General features: G+C 34.6%; 2 protein-coding genes and 1 pseudogene across 2 annotated transcripts; 1 reads left to right on the plus strand and 2 right to left on the minus strand.

Moving 5' to 3' along the window:
• The first annotated feature begins 2,688 nt into the window (after positions 1-2,688).
• Positions 2,689-3,177, plus strand: LOC120197600. The gene has a single exon (XM_039199076.1). It carries the CDS (start codon positions 2,689-2,691, stop codon positions 3,175-3,177), a length of 489 nt encoding a protein of 162 aa, XP_039055007.1.
• A 1,104-nt stretch (positions 3,178-4,281) lies between these two features.
• Positions 4,282-4,715, minus strand: LOC120197601. Its single transcript, XM_039199077.1, has 2 exons — positions 4,588-4,715; positions 4,282-4,465 (listed from the first exon to the last, which is right to left on the minus strand). The coding sequence occupies exons 1-2, from the start codon at positions 4,713-4,715 to the stop codon at positions 4,282-4,284; spliced, it is 312 nt and encodes a 103-aa protein (XP_039055008.1).
• Positions 4,716-9,746: 5,031 nt separating this feature from the next.
• LOC120197602 lies at positions 9,747-20,509 on the minus strand (annotated as a pseudogene).
• Between the last annotated feature and the right edge of the window lie 1,325 nt (positions 20,510-21,834).

A 21,834-nucleotide genomic window follows, 5' to 3' on the forward strand; every position in this document is an offset into this window, starting at 1 on the left:
TCTTAAGTTTTTTTTTTAAATTTTGAATAAAAAATTTATGTCATTGTGACACATTTTTCTCTACTCTTGTAACACGTGATTTCTCTACTCTTGTAGCACAATCCTTATGACTTTTGGTACGTTTTTCGTATACTTTTTGTGGTCGTTTTAATGTTTAACAAAAATCTTCATGACATTTATTTTCTAAATGGTTTGTCGGTGGTTACGTATAGTCAAATCTTATATTTAGAAAAAGATTATTTGTATATATAATCAACATTGTATCGTAAAGTAGCCTGTCAGATAGTTTGGTTCACTCATCACACTTTATCACTTCTCGTTGGATAGAGACAATGCATTTTTATGAAAGTTACTGAGTTTTTTTTTATGTTAGTCGTCAATCTCAAATGAAATTATATTATTATGCGTATTGTGGGTTTAATACTTTTATTTTTTGTACGAGTTTTTGATTACTATTGTCTTCAATTTTCTCTTTATATGATTACTTTCATTGTTTTTATTAATGAAATTCAATTGTCATTATTTTAAAAAATACTTCATTATAATAGATAATTTTATTTTATAGTACTTTACAATAGATAATTTAAGAATTATTTTAACCAACATTGATTTAATTAGTATTAGACGGGATAATTATTATTTTAAATGATTTAATAATTAAATAATTGTTATCTTAACCCCAAATAAGTCTAAAGCGTACGTCGTATACTACTAAAGCGACATGCGTACGTCATATACTACTAAAGCGACATACCGAATCCAACCACAAGCAAATTTATTTTTATTATGTAAATATTAAAAAATATAAGGATTTGTTTAAAATTAATCATTTATTAAATTTTAATTCTAATATATTATAATTTTTTTTAAATAATAATTAATTTAAGTAATTCAATTTGATTAGAAATAGTTATTTTAAATTATAAAGTTAGAACCACCATCATAATCGGTCACCACCGGTGAACTCTTGACTTGCCGGAAAACCAATTACCATAACATCTAGCGATGTCGTTGCCGTCCCAGTTCGTCATCGTTCAGTTCAGCATCGCCCAACGCCGTCCGTCCGAAGGAAAAGTTCTACCCTGTCATCTTTTGTTTTCCCGTTATTTTTTTTACACCGGTGACCTTTGAAACATCATCCCCAACCGTCGGCCGGGCTAGCTAGACCGACCATGATCGACGTCCTATTTCGTTCCCAACCATCGCCATATGTAAGGCCTTACAGTTCACTTCGGTCGTCTCTCCAATTTGAGCATGTAAGTTTATAGTTTGTTAATCGCAAAATCACATTACATCGCCCCATATTTGTTAGTGGAGGAAACTATGGGGGGTTTCAGGCAATTTAACCATCCGAAATAAAACAAAACGATCAGAGTGAACTGTGAGGCCTTACACGCGGCGGTGGTTGGGAACGAAAGAGGACGACGATCGTGGTTGGTTTGGCTAGGCCAACTGACGGTCGGGGATGATATTTTGAAGGTCACCGGTGTAAAAAAAAAAAGAAAAGCAAAACAACGGAAAAATAAAAAATGACGGGGCAGAGCTTTTCCTTTGGATGGACGATGCTGGGCAACGCAGAAATGAGCGATTGTGAATTTGGACGACAACAGAAACACTAGATGTTAAGGCAATTGATTTTTCGACAAGTCAAGAATTCACCGACGATGACCGATTATGATGGTAGTTCTAACTTTATAATTTAAAATTACTATTTCTAATCAAATTAAATTACTTAAATTAATTATTATTTTTATTAAGAACTATAATTTTATTAAAATTAAAATTTAATAAATGAATAATTTTAAACAAATCCTTATACTTTTTAATATTTATATAATAAGAACAAATTTACTCGTGATATGATTTGATACGTCGTTTTAGTGGTACATTGCGGTATACGACATGCATTATAGACTTATTCTCTTAACCCATATTTAATTACTAATTAATAGACAATATTTATTCTAACCATAAATTAATGTGTAAAAAATAATATACTTATTTTAAATGATTTATCACAACAGTATTTTGTTGTTGTTGGAAAACCATATAATATTGATGCAATTTAATATTAGTACGATACATTTATCCAAATAAGTAGAAATATATAAATCATGATTAATGTTTGGATAAAATTGGATTACATCAATATTTATATGTTTTATTTTAGAAAATATTGTTAGGATAAATTATTTAAGGTACTAGGTATAAAATTTGAGATAAATTTAATGTTTTATTTTTTAATGTTTTAAAATATACTATTTTAAAATGTTAAAATATTTTTTAAAACATTCAGATAAAATTATTATTTCCATTTAATGATTAAATATTATTTCTATCTTAATATTTTTATAATTATTATAAACTTTATTAATAACCTATTTTTTAAAGTATTACTATAAATTATTCACTTAAGTAAAAATTAAACAAAATATAAGAACTAAAAGATAAATTTAGACATATAAAATAAAACAACTGAAGCAGCTCCACGTATGCAGAGTGTAACCTGTGCACGTGACCCAATCATTACCCAAAGGCGGTGCAAGGAACTCACGTGAGACTTACATGTTTCCAAGGAAATTCCTATAAATACGCCCTTTCGTATCTCTAATTTCCCAGAAAATAGTTTACTGGGAAATTCCTTCATTTCCCCCTTTTGATTTCTTCCTGTCATTTGTTAAAGATCCAATGGCCACCGCCGTTCTCCCCACCGAAGGCTATCTCCGCCATCGGTTCCGCCGTGAAACCTTGAACTTAGATTGTCCTTTTAGATACCGTCGAAATCCTAACCCTAGGTTGATTAAACCGAACAATAGAAAGGGGAGTCCCCCCCTAGGGTTTCAGTCGAATAACAGAAGGCAAGCGGAATCCATGGTGGCCAAATCTCCCGGGAAGAATCTAGTGATGGGCCAGGTCAAGATCTTGAAACGCGGCGAAACCTTGACCACCGCCGCGGAGAAGAAGACCGATCTCAGGACGACCGACGAGGAGTTTGATTTGGCATTGGGGTCGACGAATCGGTTGGGTCCAGATCCAGAAACGATGCAAAAGCAAGTTAAGCTGAAGGAATTCAAGATCGGTGGTTCGTATGCCGGTTCCGCTTCTTTTGTTTCGCCGCCACCTAGTTCGCTTCCGGTCCCTGTTTTTTTGGGAAGAACAGCTAAGGCATCGCCTTGATTATTGCATCGGTTGTTAAAAAGCTGGATTTAATATCACTTCCATTGCAGAATCCGGATCTTGCTATTGGGACATCATATTCTTCCTTTGTATTTTTATCTCGAGAGGAAGAATGTTGAGTGCAAGCCAAGGAAAATGAGTAAAAGAATCATCACTGTACCAGAGTACCGGTACTTTCTTTTGTGCCTTTCTTTTCTCTCCTGTGAGGTAATCGTCTGCCTCTTGGAAGAAGGGGATTAGGTTTCTATTCTTCTTTTTCTAAAAATCTTACTGTTAAAATGTTTACGGTATGCTACTATGATGTTCTTCATAGGTTTAGAAACTTAGTGGGTTTTCAGTTTTCTCTGTGTACCGCCAATAATCACTTTGATATGGTGAAGTTTAATAATAAAACATTTGTAGGCTTGTTAGAGAAACTTTCTTCTCTCGTTTCGATTTTTTTTTCTTTGAGAATGTTATGGATTTTGCAATTTGCACTTTCTGTTGCTTGGAATGATTGGATCGAACAATATTTTCATTGGAGAATTATGCTGTAGTTTACCAATTTTGGAGGTGTTTTCCTTTTGATTTGTATGAAATTACTAATTGTTTTTGTTGATGTTTCAGTAATTTGCCTTACTGGATTTATACCGGTTAACCCCGTGAACATAGGTAAGCAAAACTCGATTCTACTCAAAAATTTTATTTTTTTTATTCAATTAGACTCGAAAAAACTAAACTCGAAGACTAAAAAAATTTTTAAGTTCAAATCAAATTGTAAAATGTAACTTACTCAAAATTTTTAATATTTAGTGGATTTATTTTTAAGTTTGATTCAGTTTTTAAATTTTGTATAAATGATTATAGAAATTCACTCAAATGGGAATAAAGTAATATTATAAATATTTATAATTAAATTTAAATAGAAATTCACAAAATTGACTCGATTTAACTCGACCTAAATTTTATAAATTTGACTCTTAAAAATTTCAGATTTATCAATTCGAATAATTCATAATTTTTTGATTGATTCAATTTTCATATTTTTTCCCCTAAAATAACCGTTTAATCACAGTTTTGTTATTACCGTTGCTCTGTTATTTCTCCTGCTCCCGTTCAAGCCTTTCATTTTTTCTCAAGGGTCAGCTTCGCTTTGCGCGGTTGAGCACATGGATGATCTGCTTTCATGTGTTTCCTAAGTTCCTTGGAAGACCTAACAAAAATGCAGTCATTCTGCATACAACATATCTTTTTGGAATTTAAATATTCCCTAGCAGGTTCCATCACAATGCAGCCTTTCACCTGACCCCTGCAAAGTGGACATAAAAATTTAGTAAGTTCAAACTTTTCGAGAGGCCAACTGGAACAGGCTGCCAGAACTGAATCATCAATAGAACTAAGAAATGATTCTTCACAATTGGATGAGACTACTTTACTGTGGAACTTATTGTACTTGTCGTCAAGGCAGTTTGAGTATCGAAAGCTAATTCCGTACATTTAGGGATGACAACCCTGTAATGGGATGAACAAAGAAGAACAGCATTGTGAGGGCACGCCATGCAAACAAAACATGCAACGCTATCCTGATCTTTATTATCCAAAGCTTTGGAACATTTGAAAAGCCATCGGATAGGATAGCCAAGCTCCCACAAAAATGTGTTGGGTTAGCTCAGGATGTGCCGATATGTACATCTTCGCCACCATGAACGATACAATCAGTGACAGTGTAGATGTTCATATTATATCGATATCTGTAGGTAGGGTGACTGGGGATTTCTTCACGGTTTCTATATCAGTTAGTGCATTTCATGCCATAAAGAAGAGAATTATTACGGTGGCTTTTGGTGGAAATAGATTCCGAGCTTACATTCTCGTGAGCATGTTCGTCTAAACTTATTGTATATATACAACCTGATATATTGCAGGTGCAGCCCCTGGTGTGGGAATCTTGGCAGCTTACATTCTCATGAATTTACTCTTCGGATTAGAAGGAGACACCCATCATTCCAAGTTCACTCTAACGTTTCGCACTTCCATGGACTCGTCGCATGTTGCCGGTGTAGCCACCTATGTGAAACCGTTTCACACTACTTGGACACCGACTGCAATCAAATGACTTGCACCAAGTTTCTATGCCATGAAGGCTACAGTAGACCATCGATAGCTTATTTAATTGACAAAAGGTCCTTAAACTGCTCCTCCTTGCTTCTGGGATTCGATTACGATGCCCTTAACCACACATCAATTCAGCTTCACGTGATCAGCGTTAAAGGCAAACTGTAGGTGTTTTCATGAGAAGGGTCACAATGTAAGTCCTCAATATGTATATAATGCCACCATTAAAGCTCCTAAAGGAGCGGAAATCACAGTTAATCCCAAAAGCTTCATCTTTACTTGTAGCTTGAAGAAACGAAGTTTTAAGGTGCTGAATGCCAAACATGTGTGGCGAGCACAACATTCACAATTCTATCAGCTTCAGTTGAATGTAAAAGCCCTCGTCACACTGTGCTAAGTCCTATGATTATTCATTCTCCAAGACTAACAGTTAGTAAACATTGATTTTTCGCTCAGCAGCAGACTCTGCCAATGTCAAAGGCACTACTTCATCAACATAAAAAACTTCAACGCCAATCTCACCTTTAATCTGGGAAAATACACTCCTTTTTCAAGGGTAATAAACAAGAGTTTCTTTCCCAGATTTAACAAAACATTACGATGAAGAGACTAACAGTTAGTAAACATTGATTTTTCGCTCAGCAGCAGACTCTGCCAATGTCAAAGGCACTTCTTCAAAGTTTCTTCCCAGATTTAACAAAAACATTACCGATGAAGGGTAATAACAAAACTGTGATTAAACGTTATGTTAAAAAAATATTAAGCGGCGTTTGGATCAGGTTATGTGAGATTACCGTGGGGAATAGAATGTGATTTCCCCGTTTGGATTGCAAAGATTCTCAATCACCGATAATAAGTTATTTCCAACAGTGGTATTTTGGAGGCTTATTACCGGGAATATGATTCCCTCATTCTCTAAGGTATTGTTACATTCGCGGTATTTTGGACTAAAATACCCTTAATTTTTTTTTCAAAAATATCCTTCTTCTGTCGTTGAATAAAAAAAATTCTACGAAGGTTAAATTGAAAATTTATTCTTAAACTATTTTAGATTTACAAAAAAAAAGTCCATAATTAAAATTTTATATGAAGTTTAGGGTTAAAATAAAATTTTATCCTTTCATTAAACTTATTTATCTTTTAAATTTTGTAAAAAAAAGTATATAAATTTTATGAATTTAAAATTTTTAAAGAAAATATATAAATTAATTATAGTAAAATTATAGTTAATTTAACTTGTTAAAAAATAATTATATAATAAGGACAATTTGGTAAAATAAACATTCCAATAATATTTTATTCCTTTAACCAAACACTGTAATCTTACATTCCTGCTAAATGAACCAAACACAACAATGCAACATTCCGAGTAATGTGTTAGGTAATGTTATATTCCGGTAATCCTATTCTCGTCGGTAATCTTACATTCAGTGAACCAAACGCACCCTAAGAGTAAGTCAAAGATCCGGTCAAAGTATTATTAAAGGTACTAAAATAACTTTTCTAACTGCCACATCAAATTACCGTAACTTAACTAACGGCTGTTAATGACGATTGACCGGTTTGTTATAAATCGATAACTTTAGTGACTAACATGTTACTTTTAAAACTTCAGTGGAAAATAAAAAATGTTCTCAAAAAGCAGTGACCATTTATGTAGTTTACTCTAAATTAAATTAATTTCTCCCGAGAGCTGGTGGACAAAAGGTACGAAAGCGAATACATTGCCGCTAAACAACAACAACAACAACAAAACCTTATTCTCATATGCAATGGGGTAAGGGGGAACTAGGGTAGTAGGCTGCGCCCAACGCCAGGTTGAGAACAACTTCCGTTGAAGACCGCCGATAGTCAGAAAATTAAAAATAAAGATAAAATGCAATGCATGTATAAGTAAATAAATAAATAAATATATAGTTGGACAATATTCATATGCAGTCTTTTATATGCGCGTCTGTAATGGGAAGTAATCCCTGCAAATAAATCCATGCGTAAAAATCTCTGCATATCGACAGAAACGTAAGTCCCGACTAAATTTAAAAAGAGGGAACATGAAGAGAAGGATTCACAGAAGTCAGCGATAGCAAGCTACGAGAGGGAATAAAGTCAAATGAGTTAAAACCTAAACTAAGACAACACTACTCCGCTACCCTAGTTCTAAGCCTTCATAATTTCCAATGACAGAAACGTATAAAAAATAGAAGTCATGGAAAATTACTACAAAGGCATTAAAAAGAAGACAAAGATGTTACACCCTATGATTGTGACCCATACTACTCAGCTACCCTAATCTTAAGTCTCCATATTTTCCTATCAGAGGTCATGTCCTCGTTAAGTGCTAAATCCTTCAAATCAGCTCTTAAGCAGTCTGTCCACTTCCTCTTTGGTCGTCCTCTCCTTCTGGCAACGTCGGCTGTAATCGACTTTACCCTCCTGACCGCATCCAACGGTTGTCGCCTAAGGACATGCCCAAACCATCGTAGTCTTCCCTCCCTCAATTTATCCGATACATGCACCACCCCCAAGGACATCCTAATTGTAGAGTTTGATGTCATGTCCCACAGAGTCCTATCACATGCCCATCAAAACATTATCATTTCTAAGACCTTCATCCTCTTTACGTGACCCTTCTTGATTGCCCAACATTCTGATCCATACAGCAGCGCTGATCTTATTGACATTCTATAAAAATTTCCCTTAAGTTTTAGAGGCTCTTTCTTGTCATACAAAATTCTAGTAGCAGCCCTCCACTTTAACCATCTCGTCTTTATACGGTGTGTAACGTCATCATCTACATCCCATATTTATGTATCATATACCCTAGGTACTTGAAACAATCTTTTGTGGGGAGAACGTGTCATTCGATGCATACCTTTACATCTTCATCGTTTTGGTTCCCACTGAAGTTTGAACATAAATACTCTATCTTATCAATATTAATTTTTAGACATTTTTCTTTCAAAGCAATCTTTCAGATAGTCAGTCTACTATTTAGTTCAGTTTTTGTTTCAGCAACTAACACAATCACTATTTTAAATCGGGCCTCCCAAACAATCAGAGTATCATACTGAATCAAACCAAAAACACTCGAAAGCTCGAAAGGAAGAAGAAATGGCGAGTTCACCATCTCAGCAGGTTGATGCTCAGTCGCTTCCTCCGCCTGCGCCAGAAGAAGCTTAATCTGTCCTCTCTTCTCTCGTTTACGGTTAATCTCTGCCTTATTTTTTCCTCTTCCTTCTGTTCAATAATAACTTGCCTTTCGCTTACAATTTCAAACTACATTCAATGTTCTCTTTCGTTACGTGATTTCTCCTTTCAATGATCGCATGTTAATTTCACGTTGAACAAACCTTTCCGTCATCGTTACCTGCGTAATTCAAGTTATCTAAGAAATGGTGTGAAACGTGAAGGTCGGCTTGAATCATTTTGAAAATGAATAGGCCGTTGTTAATTTCTTGAGATCGCTTGTTTTCTTTGTCATTTTTTTTGGATTCTGGACATTTTCAGGGATGATAAGCTGAACAGACAGATTTCACTATTATGAATACGTCCTTGTAAAGCTTTTACAATTTAATTTTCTCCAATCGTGTTATTTTCCTTATATTTGTTTATCTCGCACAATAATAGTTGGTGACTTGGATTTAATTAATACGGATTTGTCGCAACAAGTTCAGATTGCAATGGAGAATATGCTTAAGATGATAAAGTAAGTGAATCGTTATTTGTTACTTCATTGGCCAATAATGGCGATGTGGAACTTTCTCTTGGAATAGTTGTTAACTAGTTTTATTTCTATATCTGAACTTAGGCCTTGTGAAAAATTAGATAAAGAAATATTTAATGTATTCTCATGCATATCTGCTTTCTGCTTTCCTCTTTTTCTTGTTTTCTGTACTCTTTTTATTATCATTTCGGTGAGAAACTGAATTTTCGAGAATTCATAACTCGCTGTTAGTTTATAGCAGGTAAAATGAATTTGTTAAGCACAGACGGGCAATGTTGTCCTTCTCCTGGACTTCTTATTCTTTATTTTTGGGATCCGACATTTTTGTATTGCCTCACTCAGTCACTCTCTCTTTGGACATTCTTTTCAAAGGGGAGACGTGTGTTAATAAATCATTAGCTTGTTGCAGACACCGTATTTCTCCTAACACTATGTTCTGTTATGTTCTGTTTACCTTTTGAATAAATTTCTGCAGTGAAATTGATCAAAACTCTTCACGAATAATGGAAGAGGTAGAGACGTGCAAAGGCTTTGCTTCTGAAAGGAAGAAAAGCTTGGAGGAAGAGAAGGAACAGTTCCAGAAAGCTGCATACACTGTTCTGGAAATGCTGAATACCAGCGAATGAGAGGTGTAAGCTCTATGATTTCCACCACCACATTCCAATTACTCTTATGGAGTATCTAATAACCGAAGATGACTTAATATTGTGCATAAATATAAATGTACCCTAAAGCACAATGAGTAAATTTTGATTGCCTCTGTCACAAACAGTGATACACATATCCATTCATACGCGCATGCAACTGTATTGCAAATATTTCTTTCTTTAGAAATGTTAGGCGCCATTACTTCTTACATATTTAGTATAATCATCAATTAAACAGATCAATATGTGGATAACCAATAAATATTACTTTATTTTAGCATTTAAACAATGAATAAGTGATCATTCTCTCTCAGAGCATTAAGTTCTTCAACTTCTGAGCCATCTTCCATAAGAATAGTGCTGCCTCTCTTTCCGAGCTTCTTTTCTGCATTAACCAGATATAACCAAATTCATCATCCTCCATTGATGCTCACATATCCTTCCTTTTTATTTTTCAATCGTCAAGTGTATACTAGCACAGCCAAGAGGGCATACTGTTTTCCTCTTAGGTAAGTTTACTACCATTCCACTCATTTATTAGTGAAATTAATTTCACTAGATGAGTAAACCTATATGTTAAGTTCTTTCTATATTTTTGTGATGCAAAATGAAAATGGCTCTTTTATTGATTTAATAAGCTAAGCATCATGTTTGAGGTCTCAATATCAAAATTTTCAACATGTAGTCTTGCACTCGAGAACCTTCACTTAGGATTTAGGAATGCGCTTTAGTTGGGTTATATCTTTCTGTTTGTTTATCGGTTTAGTTGCAGTTTTACCCATTCCTTCTGTCTTTTAGCATTCTATGGGGAAATTAAAAACAAATATTTGATTTTTGAGAAGATTGTAGTTCTGAGATGTTCTCCACGGGTATGGGTGTTTCTGATAAGGTTGCCTTGCAGGAATCTTTGGGAATTAAGTTCGGTATCTTGCCAGTTAGATATTTGGGCATTCCTTGAGTTGCAAAGAGACTCTATTGCGGATTGTGGCCCTCTTTTGGATAAGATCTCTTCAAAACTTCAGGCTTGGATGGCAAGGAAACTTTCATATGCTGGTAGGTGGCAGCTTATCCAATCGGTTCTATATAGTATTTAACACTTTTGGAGTAGGCAGCTATCACGCGTAGTAATCAACTGTGTTCCAGGTTCTTCTGGAAAGGGGAGGATAAACCTATAAAAGGGGTCAGGGTGAGTTGGGTGAAGGTCTGCACTCCCAAGTCTGAGGGGGGCCTGGGTTTGCATAATGTGAAGCTTTGGAATAAAGCTTGTGCTTTGTTTTTGATTCGAAACTCGTGGTCAGGGTGAGTTTGGTGAAGGTTCTTTGTGGATTGCTTGGATCCAGGAATATGTCCTTAAGGGCGTCTCCTTTTGGCTGCATGTGTGCCCCCATCTGTGCATTTGGACTTGGAGAAGCCTGGTGCATCTTCAGGACATGGATACTAGCCTGCTTGATTTGTTGTACCCTTCCTGCAACTTTGTTTCACCCTTCCTGCAACTTTGTTTTGAGCATTTGGAGAGCTGTGTGGGGGCAGGGGTCAAAGGTGCCTTGGGATGTGGTTGTTTGGCATTCAGGGCATGTCCCTAGGAATTCTATGATTGCTTGGATGACCACTCTTGATAAATTGCCCACAAGATGTAGATTGTTTTCTTTTGGTTTGAATGTGGAGGTTTTGTGTTTGTTATGCAGGCGGGGGAGGAATCGAGGGATCACACTCTACAAGATGTAGTGTGTGCTTGTGGCATTGGCAGGGTTGTTATGGATTGGGACCATGAGTTGGCTTGGGTTTGTAGCTCCTTGAAGAGTCGCTCTCTCCCAGCTCAGATTTTAAGGTTAGCTTGGAATGATAGTATCTATGTGCTTTGGAAGGAAAGGAATAGTATGTTGTTTAAGCAGGTTGAGTCCACTGTGGAAGTGGTTTTCAGGCAGGTTCAGGAGATTGTCAAATTAAAACTTAGGGGTAGGGTTAAGCAGAAGCAAATATTTAGGCACAGTAATATTTGTTTGAATTGGGATTTGCTTGTATAGGGTTTTCCTTGTGTGCATAGTAGCCTCGTGAATTTTAGGCTTTGGTGGTTGTACAGTTTCTGTTTGTCGGTATACATAGATGCAAATTCATCTAAAAAAAAGGATTGTATTTCTGTGATACCTGCTAGACTGAAGAGGTCTTCAATTGAGTCAGGCAAAATTATAAGCTTCCCGAATCTATCACTAAACATTGTTTCTTCGGATGGATGATAACCATAGATCATCACCCTAGTTGTACCTGTACTTGGTGAAGGACTGGAATTGTCTGGTGTTCCTACAAAATGGTTGAATCAATCATTTATACAAATATTTAGAGAATATTATGCATTTTATCATGAGAACATATATCTGGATTTATTTAACAAATCATTTGGTATAGGTATAGCATCAATATTGTGTAATCCATGAACTAGAAAACTAATGTCATCATCACCATAAGACAGTAATTTGTGGATATAGAGTTTCTACCATCCAAGATAGATGATAGATTTGCCCTTTCCCTCCATAAAAACAAAGGATTCAGCCTTATGCTCTAATATGTACATGTCAAAAAAAAAAAAAAAAAAATAGATGCTAGTCAAGAATTGACATGATACAGGGAAACCAAGTGAATGTTTTGATTAAAATAATTTATTATATGATAATAATCAGTTGCTGCAACTACAAGTTTTAGCAATTATCAGTTCAAGGTATAGTTCTCTGGCTGCATCCACGCTTTGTATGGGCTTATGGGGGCATTCTTAAGATCTGATGGTATATGCTTAAAAGTTATTAGTCCATTATATATCATTAACGAAGAAGCAACTTACCATCTGGATTTGCATCTGTGCAATCCAATGTTTCTCTGTGTTGTTTTTCCTCATTTTTGTGCCATAGGCTGTAAACAAAATGAATAGAATTTAATCTGCTTTTCACGCAATAATGGTATAGATTTTCATGAAATGTTATCTTTATTCTTTGCATTACGTACAAACACAATTATGGCTCACATTTATCCAAGTGTTTCAACGTTAGGATGGAAACATTCCTGTATATTCTGGTACACCAGCAATTCTCTTAGGAAAGGTAGTGTTCCTGTAGCCTCTGTTTTGAAAATCGGACCGGACCGGCCGGTTCAATTGAAAATCGTTGTTTAGTTCGATTCAATTTAAACCGGTTGAACCGTTATTAGTGAACCGGCCAGAACCGCTGAACCGTTCGAACCGGACCGGCTGAAAACCGGAAAAAATCGAGATTTTTGTTTTTTTTTAAAAAAAAATTAAACCAAACAACGTCGTTTGTTAAACGAGCCAAGTCGAACTCGAGTATTGCTGAGCTCGACTCGAACTTGAAAACTTTAAAAGTAAGCTCAACTCAACTCAAACTCACAAGCTAAAAATTATCAGGTTCAACTCAAACTCGAAATATAATATTGAAACTTGAACTCAAAAAGGCTTGAACTTAAAAAAAAATTAGAAGCTCGATTGAAGCCTAAAATTCGAGCTTGATTGAAGTGAAAGAATAGTTATATAATTATAGTTATATAATTTTGTTATGATTTTTTTAACTCCAAATTTATTTTTTAATTATAGTTATATAATTATATTTATATTATTTAATATGTTTTACCTTAAATATTATGTTGTAGTTAATTTGAATCATTTTGTTTCACTTGATTTTATGGTTTTTAACTTATATATGTTATGACTTGCTTTGAATATGACTTGTGATATAAAAAAATATTTTTTATTAAATATTTTTGGTATTTTTATTTAATTTTTTAAATAATTATGATGTCATCCGATTCTTCCGACCGATCAGACCAATTCAACCGATTGAACCAATAAATCGATAACATTATTAATTCGCTAACCGGTCCAATTCTGAAATCTATGACTGTAGCCTATCTTTCCCTAAGCCTATCAAGTACTTAGAGAAAAGGAGTTGGAGTAAAAAGGCGCCCTTAATTTTTTGTTTTTTAAAACTTTTATGGATGAAGATTTTGTATTGTCCATGAATTGATTGTGAGGGTTTTCACTGTTCATTTTTTTTCTAAACCATTGATGGAACTGCTTATTCAAATTTAAAGCACTGTTACATGCTCTGATCTATTTTTTTAACATCTTTACGTACCATATGGATGAATTATCCCATTAAAAAAATGCTTTTACTTAAAAATCATATCTTTTCGTCCCTTTATAGGATAGAGCTGACCGTAGATTGCCTCTTTGTGTACATGATAAAGTTTACATACCTTTATGAAGTTTGCGATAATAATATGTTGGGATTTACGAAGTTCAAAATTGACAATCGAAAAAGTTTATCAAAAGAGGTGAATTGGTAAATTGTGTTTAGGGAGTAAGGAGAAATAAAATATAGACAATTTGACACAATGATTTATAGTGTTTCAACTCCCTCAATGAAGTTTACATCTACTACTTAAGCTCCTCAAATAGGATTTTCCAACAAATCCACTAATTTGTTCTTTCTTTTTCAAGGATAAAGAGATAACCTTTATAAACTCCTTAGCTTTTCAAAGGCTTAGCTAGAACCAAAACCCATTTACAAAGGATAAAAGAAGTAAACAATAAAACCTCTACAAAGTAGAATATTTACAAATTAAAGCTCACAAGTAAAAAAATATTTACAAGAGAAAGTAAAATAGGAATGAAAAACTCTTCTCTTGTGTTTGATTGCTTGGATATGTATTATAACCCTTCTTCAAGTGTCTTGAACTTGTATTTATATGTTGGAATGAGTTTGTGGCCGTTTCTAGCCGTTGGGTGTAATTTGGAGCTGTTGGGGATGCTTTCCCTACAAAATAAAACTGCCCAAGAGGAGTATCGGTACTATCTTTGTAATATTTAAATAAAACTAGTCGTTGGGAGTGATTTGGAGCCGTTGGAGATGTTTTCCCTGCAAAATAAAACTACACAGGATAGAGGGTATTGATACTCCTATAGAGAGTATCGGTATTACCTTTGTAACATTTAAGTAAAACTAGCCGTTGGGCCTGACTGTATCGATACTACTATGTAAAGTAATATATGTACCCTTTTGGGTATCAGTACTTATTTTGCATTATGGAATTTGAGAAAGTTGGTAGTATCAATACTATCTTGAGAGTATTGATACTTCTCTTACCTAGTATATCTGTACCACATGAACAATATCGGTACTGTTCATAGAATATCGATACTACGTACGTTGAAAATAAGTTTTGTGCTCAAATTCACTTTTAATGGACTTTGAATTATTTTTGAAAATTTTGAATAAATTCAATTCAAGTCCAAAAATATTTTGCCTTAATTTGTTATATCAAAATTATTATAAAACATAGTTCAACAATCTCTCTAGTTTTTATATAACAAAACATTTGAAAAATTATTTTTGACAAAACTCCCCCTTAATAAAACATTTAATGAAAAAGAAACATATTTTGGAAAATGTTAAGAGCTCTTCTTTTTCATTGAGAAATTAAAATTTTCAAATTATACTTCTTCCCCCTTTTGTTATATAAAAAAATAATTCAAACTTTAGGTTAAAAAATAACCGTGGAGAGTAAGTTATAATTTTATAATTAAAAGCATTTGAAAAATCAAAAGCCCCCTAAAAAATGCATTCCAAACAAAATTTTGACTTTAAAAAACTTGACACTTAAACAAAATTAAATTTCTACAAAGAATAACAAACATGTTAGTAGTATATGAAATTTAATATATCCAAATCTAATCTACTTTATATAATACCAATTGTTGAAATTAAGTGCATATGCATAAAGTTATCCAAAAATGTTGAAATTAAGTTCATTTAAAATAAGTCACAAGCATAAACATTTAAAATTAAGGTCAAAAATTAAAATTTGAAAGAGAAAAACATTTGAAAAAGTGATATCAATAGTTAGATATCTTTTGCATTAAAAAATTAATTTTGACCAAAATTCATTATAATGAAAAATAATTATGAGGAATCATTAAAAATTTTAGAAAATATTCATCACAATTCTTTTTGATGTACATGAGATAAAAAATCATCATAAAATCATTTAAGTTCAAAACTCATGTATGCAAACAACAAATAGGCAACCAATTAATCAAAGCTAAACATTAAGTTTAGAGGTTACTCATTCCTTTTCAAGTGTGGTTAGAGCATTTGAGCATCGTCATTTTTCATCACCATTGCTCCCACACACCTATAAAAGACATTTAAGTAGATTTTGGTATCCAAATTACTTTGGATCCTTGAACGTTAGTTTCAATGCCCTTTGTTCCTTTAGAAACTCATAATTGTCTAATTTTAAAAGATTTTCTTTTCTTTATTGGACAAGTATGTTCCATATGACTATGAAAATGACAATGTGAGTATTTTGCCATTTTTAAACCTAATGAGTTGTTTTTAGAAATTAATTTTCTTTTATTTTTTTAAGCTCTCAAGCTTAACTTTCAAATCCAATTTTTATTTTTCTAAATAATTGGTTTTGAGCTAAACTATGTTTTATAATATTTTGATATAACAAATTAAGGTAAAATGTTGTTGGACTTGAATTGAATTTATTCAAAGTTTTCAAAAATAATTCAAAGTTCATTAAAAGTGAATTTGAGCACAAAACTGATTTTCAACGAACGTAGTACCGATACTGTTATTACAGTATCGATACTATATGAACAATACCGATAATGTTCAAGCGGTACTGATACCCTAGGTAAGAGAAGTATCAATACTCTCAAGGTATTATCGATACTCTCAAGGTGGTATCGATACTACCAGCTTGCTCAAATTTCATAATGTAAAATAGGTACTGATACTCAAAGGGGTATCGATACTACTTTACATAGTAGTATCGATACCATGGTCATAATATCGATATCGTCAATACCGTTAGGCCCAACAACTAGTAACGACTAGATTTATTTAAATATTACAAATGTAGTACCAATACTCCCTATAAGAGTACTGATACCATCTGTCCTGGGCAGTTTTATTTTGCAGAGAAAACATCCAAACGGCTCCAAATCACTCCCAACGGCTAGAAACGGCCACAAACTTATTCCAACATATAAATACAAGTTCAATACACTTAAAGAATGATTATAACACATATCCAAGCAATCAAACACAAGAGAAGAGATTTTCATTCTTATTTTACTTTCTCTTGTAAATATTTTTGTTCTTCTGAGATTTAATTTGTAAACATCCAACCTTGTAGAGGTTTTATTGTTTACTTCTTTTATCATTTGTAAAAGGGTTTTGGTTATAGCTAAGCCTTTGAAAAGCTAGGGAGTTTGTAAAAGTTATCTCTTTATCCTTGAAAAAGAAAGAATAAATTAGTGGATTTGTTGAAAAGTCCCAAGTGAGGAGCTTAGGTAGTTGATGTAAACTTCATTGAGGTAGTTAAATCATTATAAATCCTTGTGCCAAATTGTCTATACTTTCTTTCTCCTTACTCCCGAAACACAATTTTCCAATTCACCCCTCTTGGCAAACTTTTTCGGTTGTCAATCTTGAGCTTCGTAAATCCTAACAATTAATATCAGAGCTTGACTCATTAAAAAGATTTAACAACCTTGAGACGATCATAGAAGAAGCTCTACCGATTTCCAACACAACCGACAAGAAGATGGCTTCGACCGCCGGCTCTTACTACATTGAAGATTCTCAACCGGTTAACAAACTACCATATTTCAATGAGCAAATTATGTCTAATGGAAGAATATGATAATGCTCTTCATTCAAGCCAACATAATATTTCCATCTTCACTTCCTGATTGCAGCATTGTTTTGAAATGATGATGACTTATTCGGATAACCTGGGAGAGTCTCTTAGTTCTCACTGTGAAAGGTTGTGGAATATTGAAAATCACTCCAATTTCTCCTGCCATATCTGCAGATTCTAGATTTGACAAAAACTTAAGAAGGAAAGACTGAAACTTAGTTTCGGACAAATAGAAAGAAAGATACTTTAGTTTAAATTACTGGTATGATATGCATTCGGGTCTCTTGATGAATGATCATGGTCATATCTTGTCTTTCGAGTCTATGGCATGAGCAGCAATTCTTCATACTTCTTTAGACCATCACTAGCCTGAGACACCATCATTTGGATTCTTTGTTTTTACTTCTCTCGTCATTTCCAGTTTCAGTTTGCTATTAAAATAAGGCATCTTTGATCGACATCATATCTATGTTTTTACTAGTAAGTTCTCCAATCATTATGAAATATATTCTCGTGGAAAAAAAAGATAATACCTGCTCCGTTCCATTCTTGTATGTCACCACATCCTGCAGTTTTAGGGAGTTTAGACTTTCCTTATGATGTTAAAAAAAATGCAAAAATGCCCATTAAAGAACGATGATGTACCACTGCTCCCGATACTAGAATGTAGAACTCTGTACTCTGTAGGTATCTCATTTTGTAAAGTAATTTCGACCCTCTGAGGAAAGTATTCTGCTTTCATCTCTGATACCTGTTAAGAAGAAAATACCATAAAGTACTGATGTATAGCTATTTATAGCTGTTAAAGCTCTGCTTTTGTTCTAACATAGCAACATAGTATTTCTCAAGTAAGGTAGGCAGTTTTAAATGGTCATAAGAATAGAAATATTGGTACCAACTGAGAAACAAGGTTTTCGGAGACTCTTCGGAATAGGTAGGTTTTTTCAACAGTTTTCTGGAAGAGGTGTTGGGCAATGCTGGATCTTATTGCCTTTGACAGGTCTTTTAGTACTTCTTGCTGTAGCTCTGCCGTCTTGAACTTGAGTTGAATGTGTGCCACCATTTGCTCTCTAATCCCTTCCGGTAGTCTATTCTTCCTTGCATATAGCAATACCTCATTGATGCTATCCCTCTGTTGAGACACGATCCGGTTACTGTGTATTTGACAGAATCATATAAAATATGGTAGTCTGTTTACTTTGTTCGTAGAACCAACAAAGCAAGAGTAATCGATCCGTTTCCTAGTTCTTCGACATCTCCCCATGGCGAAGGTTTTGACCGCGGCATGGACGACGAGATTTGTCATGTTACCAATTATGTAGGCAGTGAGGCCAATGTTGAATAGCATATATATAATGTTAAACACCTTCTCTCTTTTATTCACGGAATAAAAGTCTCCATAGGCGACTGTAGTGAGGGTGACGATTAACCAGTAAATGGAACAGGTGTAACCATGCCACACACATTTTTGCTTAAAATCTCCTATCATTTTTCCAATCCATGTACGTTGTGGGGGCTCATGGTGTGTAGCTAGCCAGTAATAGAAGCAATCAGCTGAGTGCAATGAAAATAGGGTTACCTGCCATTTTGAGTACAGTAAATGAAGTTTAGTTCCAAATGTTTGGTTAGAAATGGGAGATTGGATTAAGTAGAAAATAATATTCACACATATTAGTTTAAGGAGTCTTGTCCCGAAGTAGCTAAAGCGTATGTCCTTTTCTAACCTATAAAAAAATTTCGCTTCTAATAATATAAAAAAGCTGACCCAACAATTCGTTTTTAAGAATTATATGTATTTGTATGATATAGAATTTAAGATGTATTCTTAAAAATTTGAAGGATGATGCAAATAAATCCTACATTGTTAAAGTATTTGTTGTTACAAGTGTTTATATAATGTCTTATGAATTTATTTTAGTAATAAAAAAACTATTTATGCATGCTGTTATTGTTTATTTGATTTAATTGCATTCGTATCAATGTGTCTTGAATATGTATCACGTTTCTTTTTGGCAACTGTCCATTAGTTACAAAGCCCATATGCTCCTTTCATTTACTTAACATACATCAAAGCATGCACACCAACTTCTCTGCTGATTTCTCTTCTGTTCTGTAATCTCTTTAATTTTTTTGATTCCTCATGGTCGGGTAGCTCCCCTTGCTTTTCCTGGTCTACCGAACTGAGTAATTCATTTTGAGTTTCTCCTTTCATTTTCGGATGCTTAAAATTGAAAGTATTGTGTTAAGTTTGGAGGACGATCTTTACTTTCTGATTATATGGTAATATTTTGTTTCAATTTTTTATTTCTTCATTATTTTGTCCTGATCATTGGTAATAGATCTGTTTTATACTAGTATTATTACTACATATGAGAGTTGCTAAAGAAAACTAATGCAAGGTGTCAAGCTAAGCATGATTTACCTTTTGAAAAGTTCTTTAACGCGGCGGAGACGCCAAAGACGAAGCAAGTTGAGGAGGAGAAAGGCTTTATGGGTGTGCCATTCACCGGTGAAGATTTTGCTTATTAACTCGAAAGGCAGTGTAGATGTACGTCCATAAAGAACCAGAATCTCGTCACATATCTGTAAGTTCACATTTCCTTTGAATATTATAACGTAGAAACTAGAAGTTAGAACTTTAGAATTATCTGTTGATGCTTTGAGAAAAATGGGTAAACAAAAAATACCGCCACGCAATTCTCTTGTGATCATCAACGAGAAGAAAAGTTGAAGTATCCAAGTAAGCGACGAAGAAAGTTAAGACGATATCTATGGCGAAGAAGGCGTCGACCACCAAATCGACGAACAAGAGTTGTCCATCTGCAGTTTCCACAAATGCTAACTACAAAGTGGATGCCCATGCGGAGTATATCGCGCGCACCACCAAAAACGTTTGCCATCAGCTGCGAGTGAGGAAGTTTAGAAATTAACATTCTTACGACATTTGACGTAGCTAATTTACTCACCGGTATCTACAATCATAAGGGGCAATAACATTTTTCTTGTGCTGCAAGTAAGCATCATCGATAACAGTTCCGAAAACCGGTAACAAGCTACTCGAAATGGAAGCCAAGTTGTTCTTTATTTCACAGTTTGACAGTCTCCGGAAATGTAACGGTACCAATGAACGCGACGACTCATTTTCAGTCATTGCATCTCGGATTCAGAGGAGCTAGCAGTTTTTTTGTTTATTAAAGAGGTATTTGGAGGAAGAGCACTAATGACAACGGGGAATGACCTTGAGGTTTAGTATAATCTTAACAATGGCAAGCAAGCTGGCTATTGAATAGTACAAAAATCACACCTACACAAGTCCAAAGGGGAGGATCCCAAAGAAAGTTACCTAGTGATTTTCAACAGTAACACAAAAATCTCAAAAGAAAACTATTTGCACCATTTATGTGTGTAGACACCTGTTTTTTTCCGGGTCTTTTTTTATTATTTATATAAATATTATTGTTATTATTATTAATATATAAATTACATTTTTTGCAATCCTTAAATACAAGCCCAAACAAATTACAACATCAGGCTTGCATCAAGCCTGGGGCCCAGACCCGAACATACCCAACTCCAGAAGCCCAACCCAACTACAACATCAATCACTCAGCATACCCAACCAAATAAGAGCCCACCCGATTCCAGAACTTAATCCAATAACCCACTTGGATGACCCGAATCCGACCTGAAGCTCGAATCGACCAAGTAACCCTAAGTAGATTAGGGTTTCCACCTTAATCCTTTAACCCTAAAGCAATCACCACTAGTCAACTTTACAGTCGTCGCTCAAGATGGACTTTCCTCATCGCGTGAGCCGCCTCCAAGTCGTCGAGCCACCACCGGACATATTTCGAGTCGTTTCCATCATCAACAGTGACAAAAATAACAAATAAATCACCAAATCGGTCAGAAAACAGAGAAAAAATATGGAAAAAAATCAGAAACAAATCCAAGATATCCCTAGGCAGATCTAAACTATGGCAGAGGCTTATCTCCTCGGGAAGATTATCATCAGACGTCAATCACCACAAATCAGAGAAGCAAGTAAAAGCAAAAAAAAGAGAAAAATAGGGGTTTTAAATAAAAGAAAGAGAGAGATACCGAGAGAAAAAAATGAAGAAAGAGGGAGAGAGGAAGAAGGGGTTTACCTCGGTCGAACGTCGGTGAAAGGAGGTCGTCGGAGAAGAAGAAACCGAAGGGTTTCTTCTAGATCGATGATGTTTCAGCCTTTTTTAGGCCAAACGAATCCCCGATTTCTACTAAGGGCCAAAAGACACTCATGGTGGCATCTTTTTCTCTCATCTCCAACGCCGGCAAGCGGCGGTCGTCGCCGGTCCATAACGGTCGACTCAGGGGAGTCTCGCTAGAAACTGAGAGCTCTCAAGAGCTCTTTTTTCTCTTTCTTTTCTCTCGGTGAGGGGTGAAGCAAATGAGGGCTGAGTGATAATTTTGGCCTGATTTTAGGCTTATATAGCA

This window comes from Hibiscus syriacus, unplaced genomic scaffold (assembly GCF_006381635.1).
Source record: "Hibiscus syriacus cultivar Baekdansim isolate YM2019G1 unplaced genomic scaffold, ASM638163v2 tig00117048_pilon, whole genome shotgun sequence".
Taxonomy (NCBI): Eukaryota; Viridiplantae; Streptophyta; class Magnoliopsida; order Malvales; family Malvaceae; genus Hibiscus; species Hibiscus syriacus.

Coding starts and splice junctions, on each gene's coding strand:
- LOC120197600 (XM_039199076.1), top strand. CDS start 2,689: ATGGCCACCGCCGTTCTCCCCACCGAAGGCTATCTCCGCCATCGGTTC.
- LOC120197601 (XM_039199077.1), bottom strand. CDS start 4,715: ATGGCGTGCCCTCACAATGCTGTTCTTCTTTGTTCATCCCATTACAGG. Junction 4,466..4,587: donor ACAATAAGTTCCACAGTAAA/GTAGTCTCATCC, acceptor TCCACTTTGCAG/GGGTCAGGTGAAAGGCTGCA.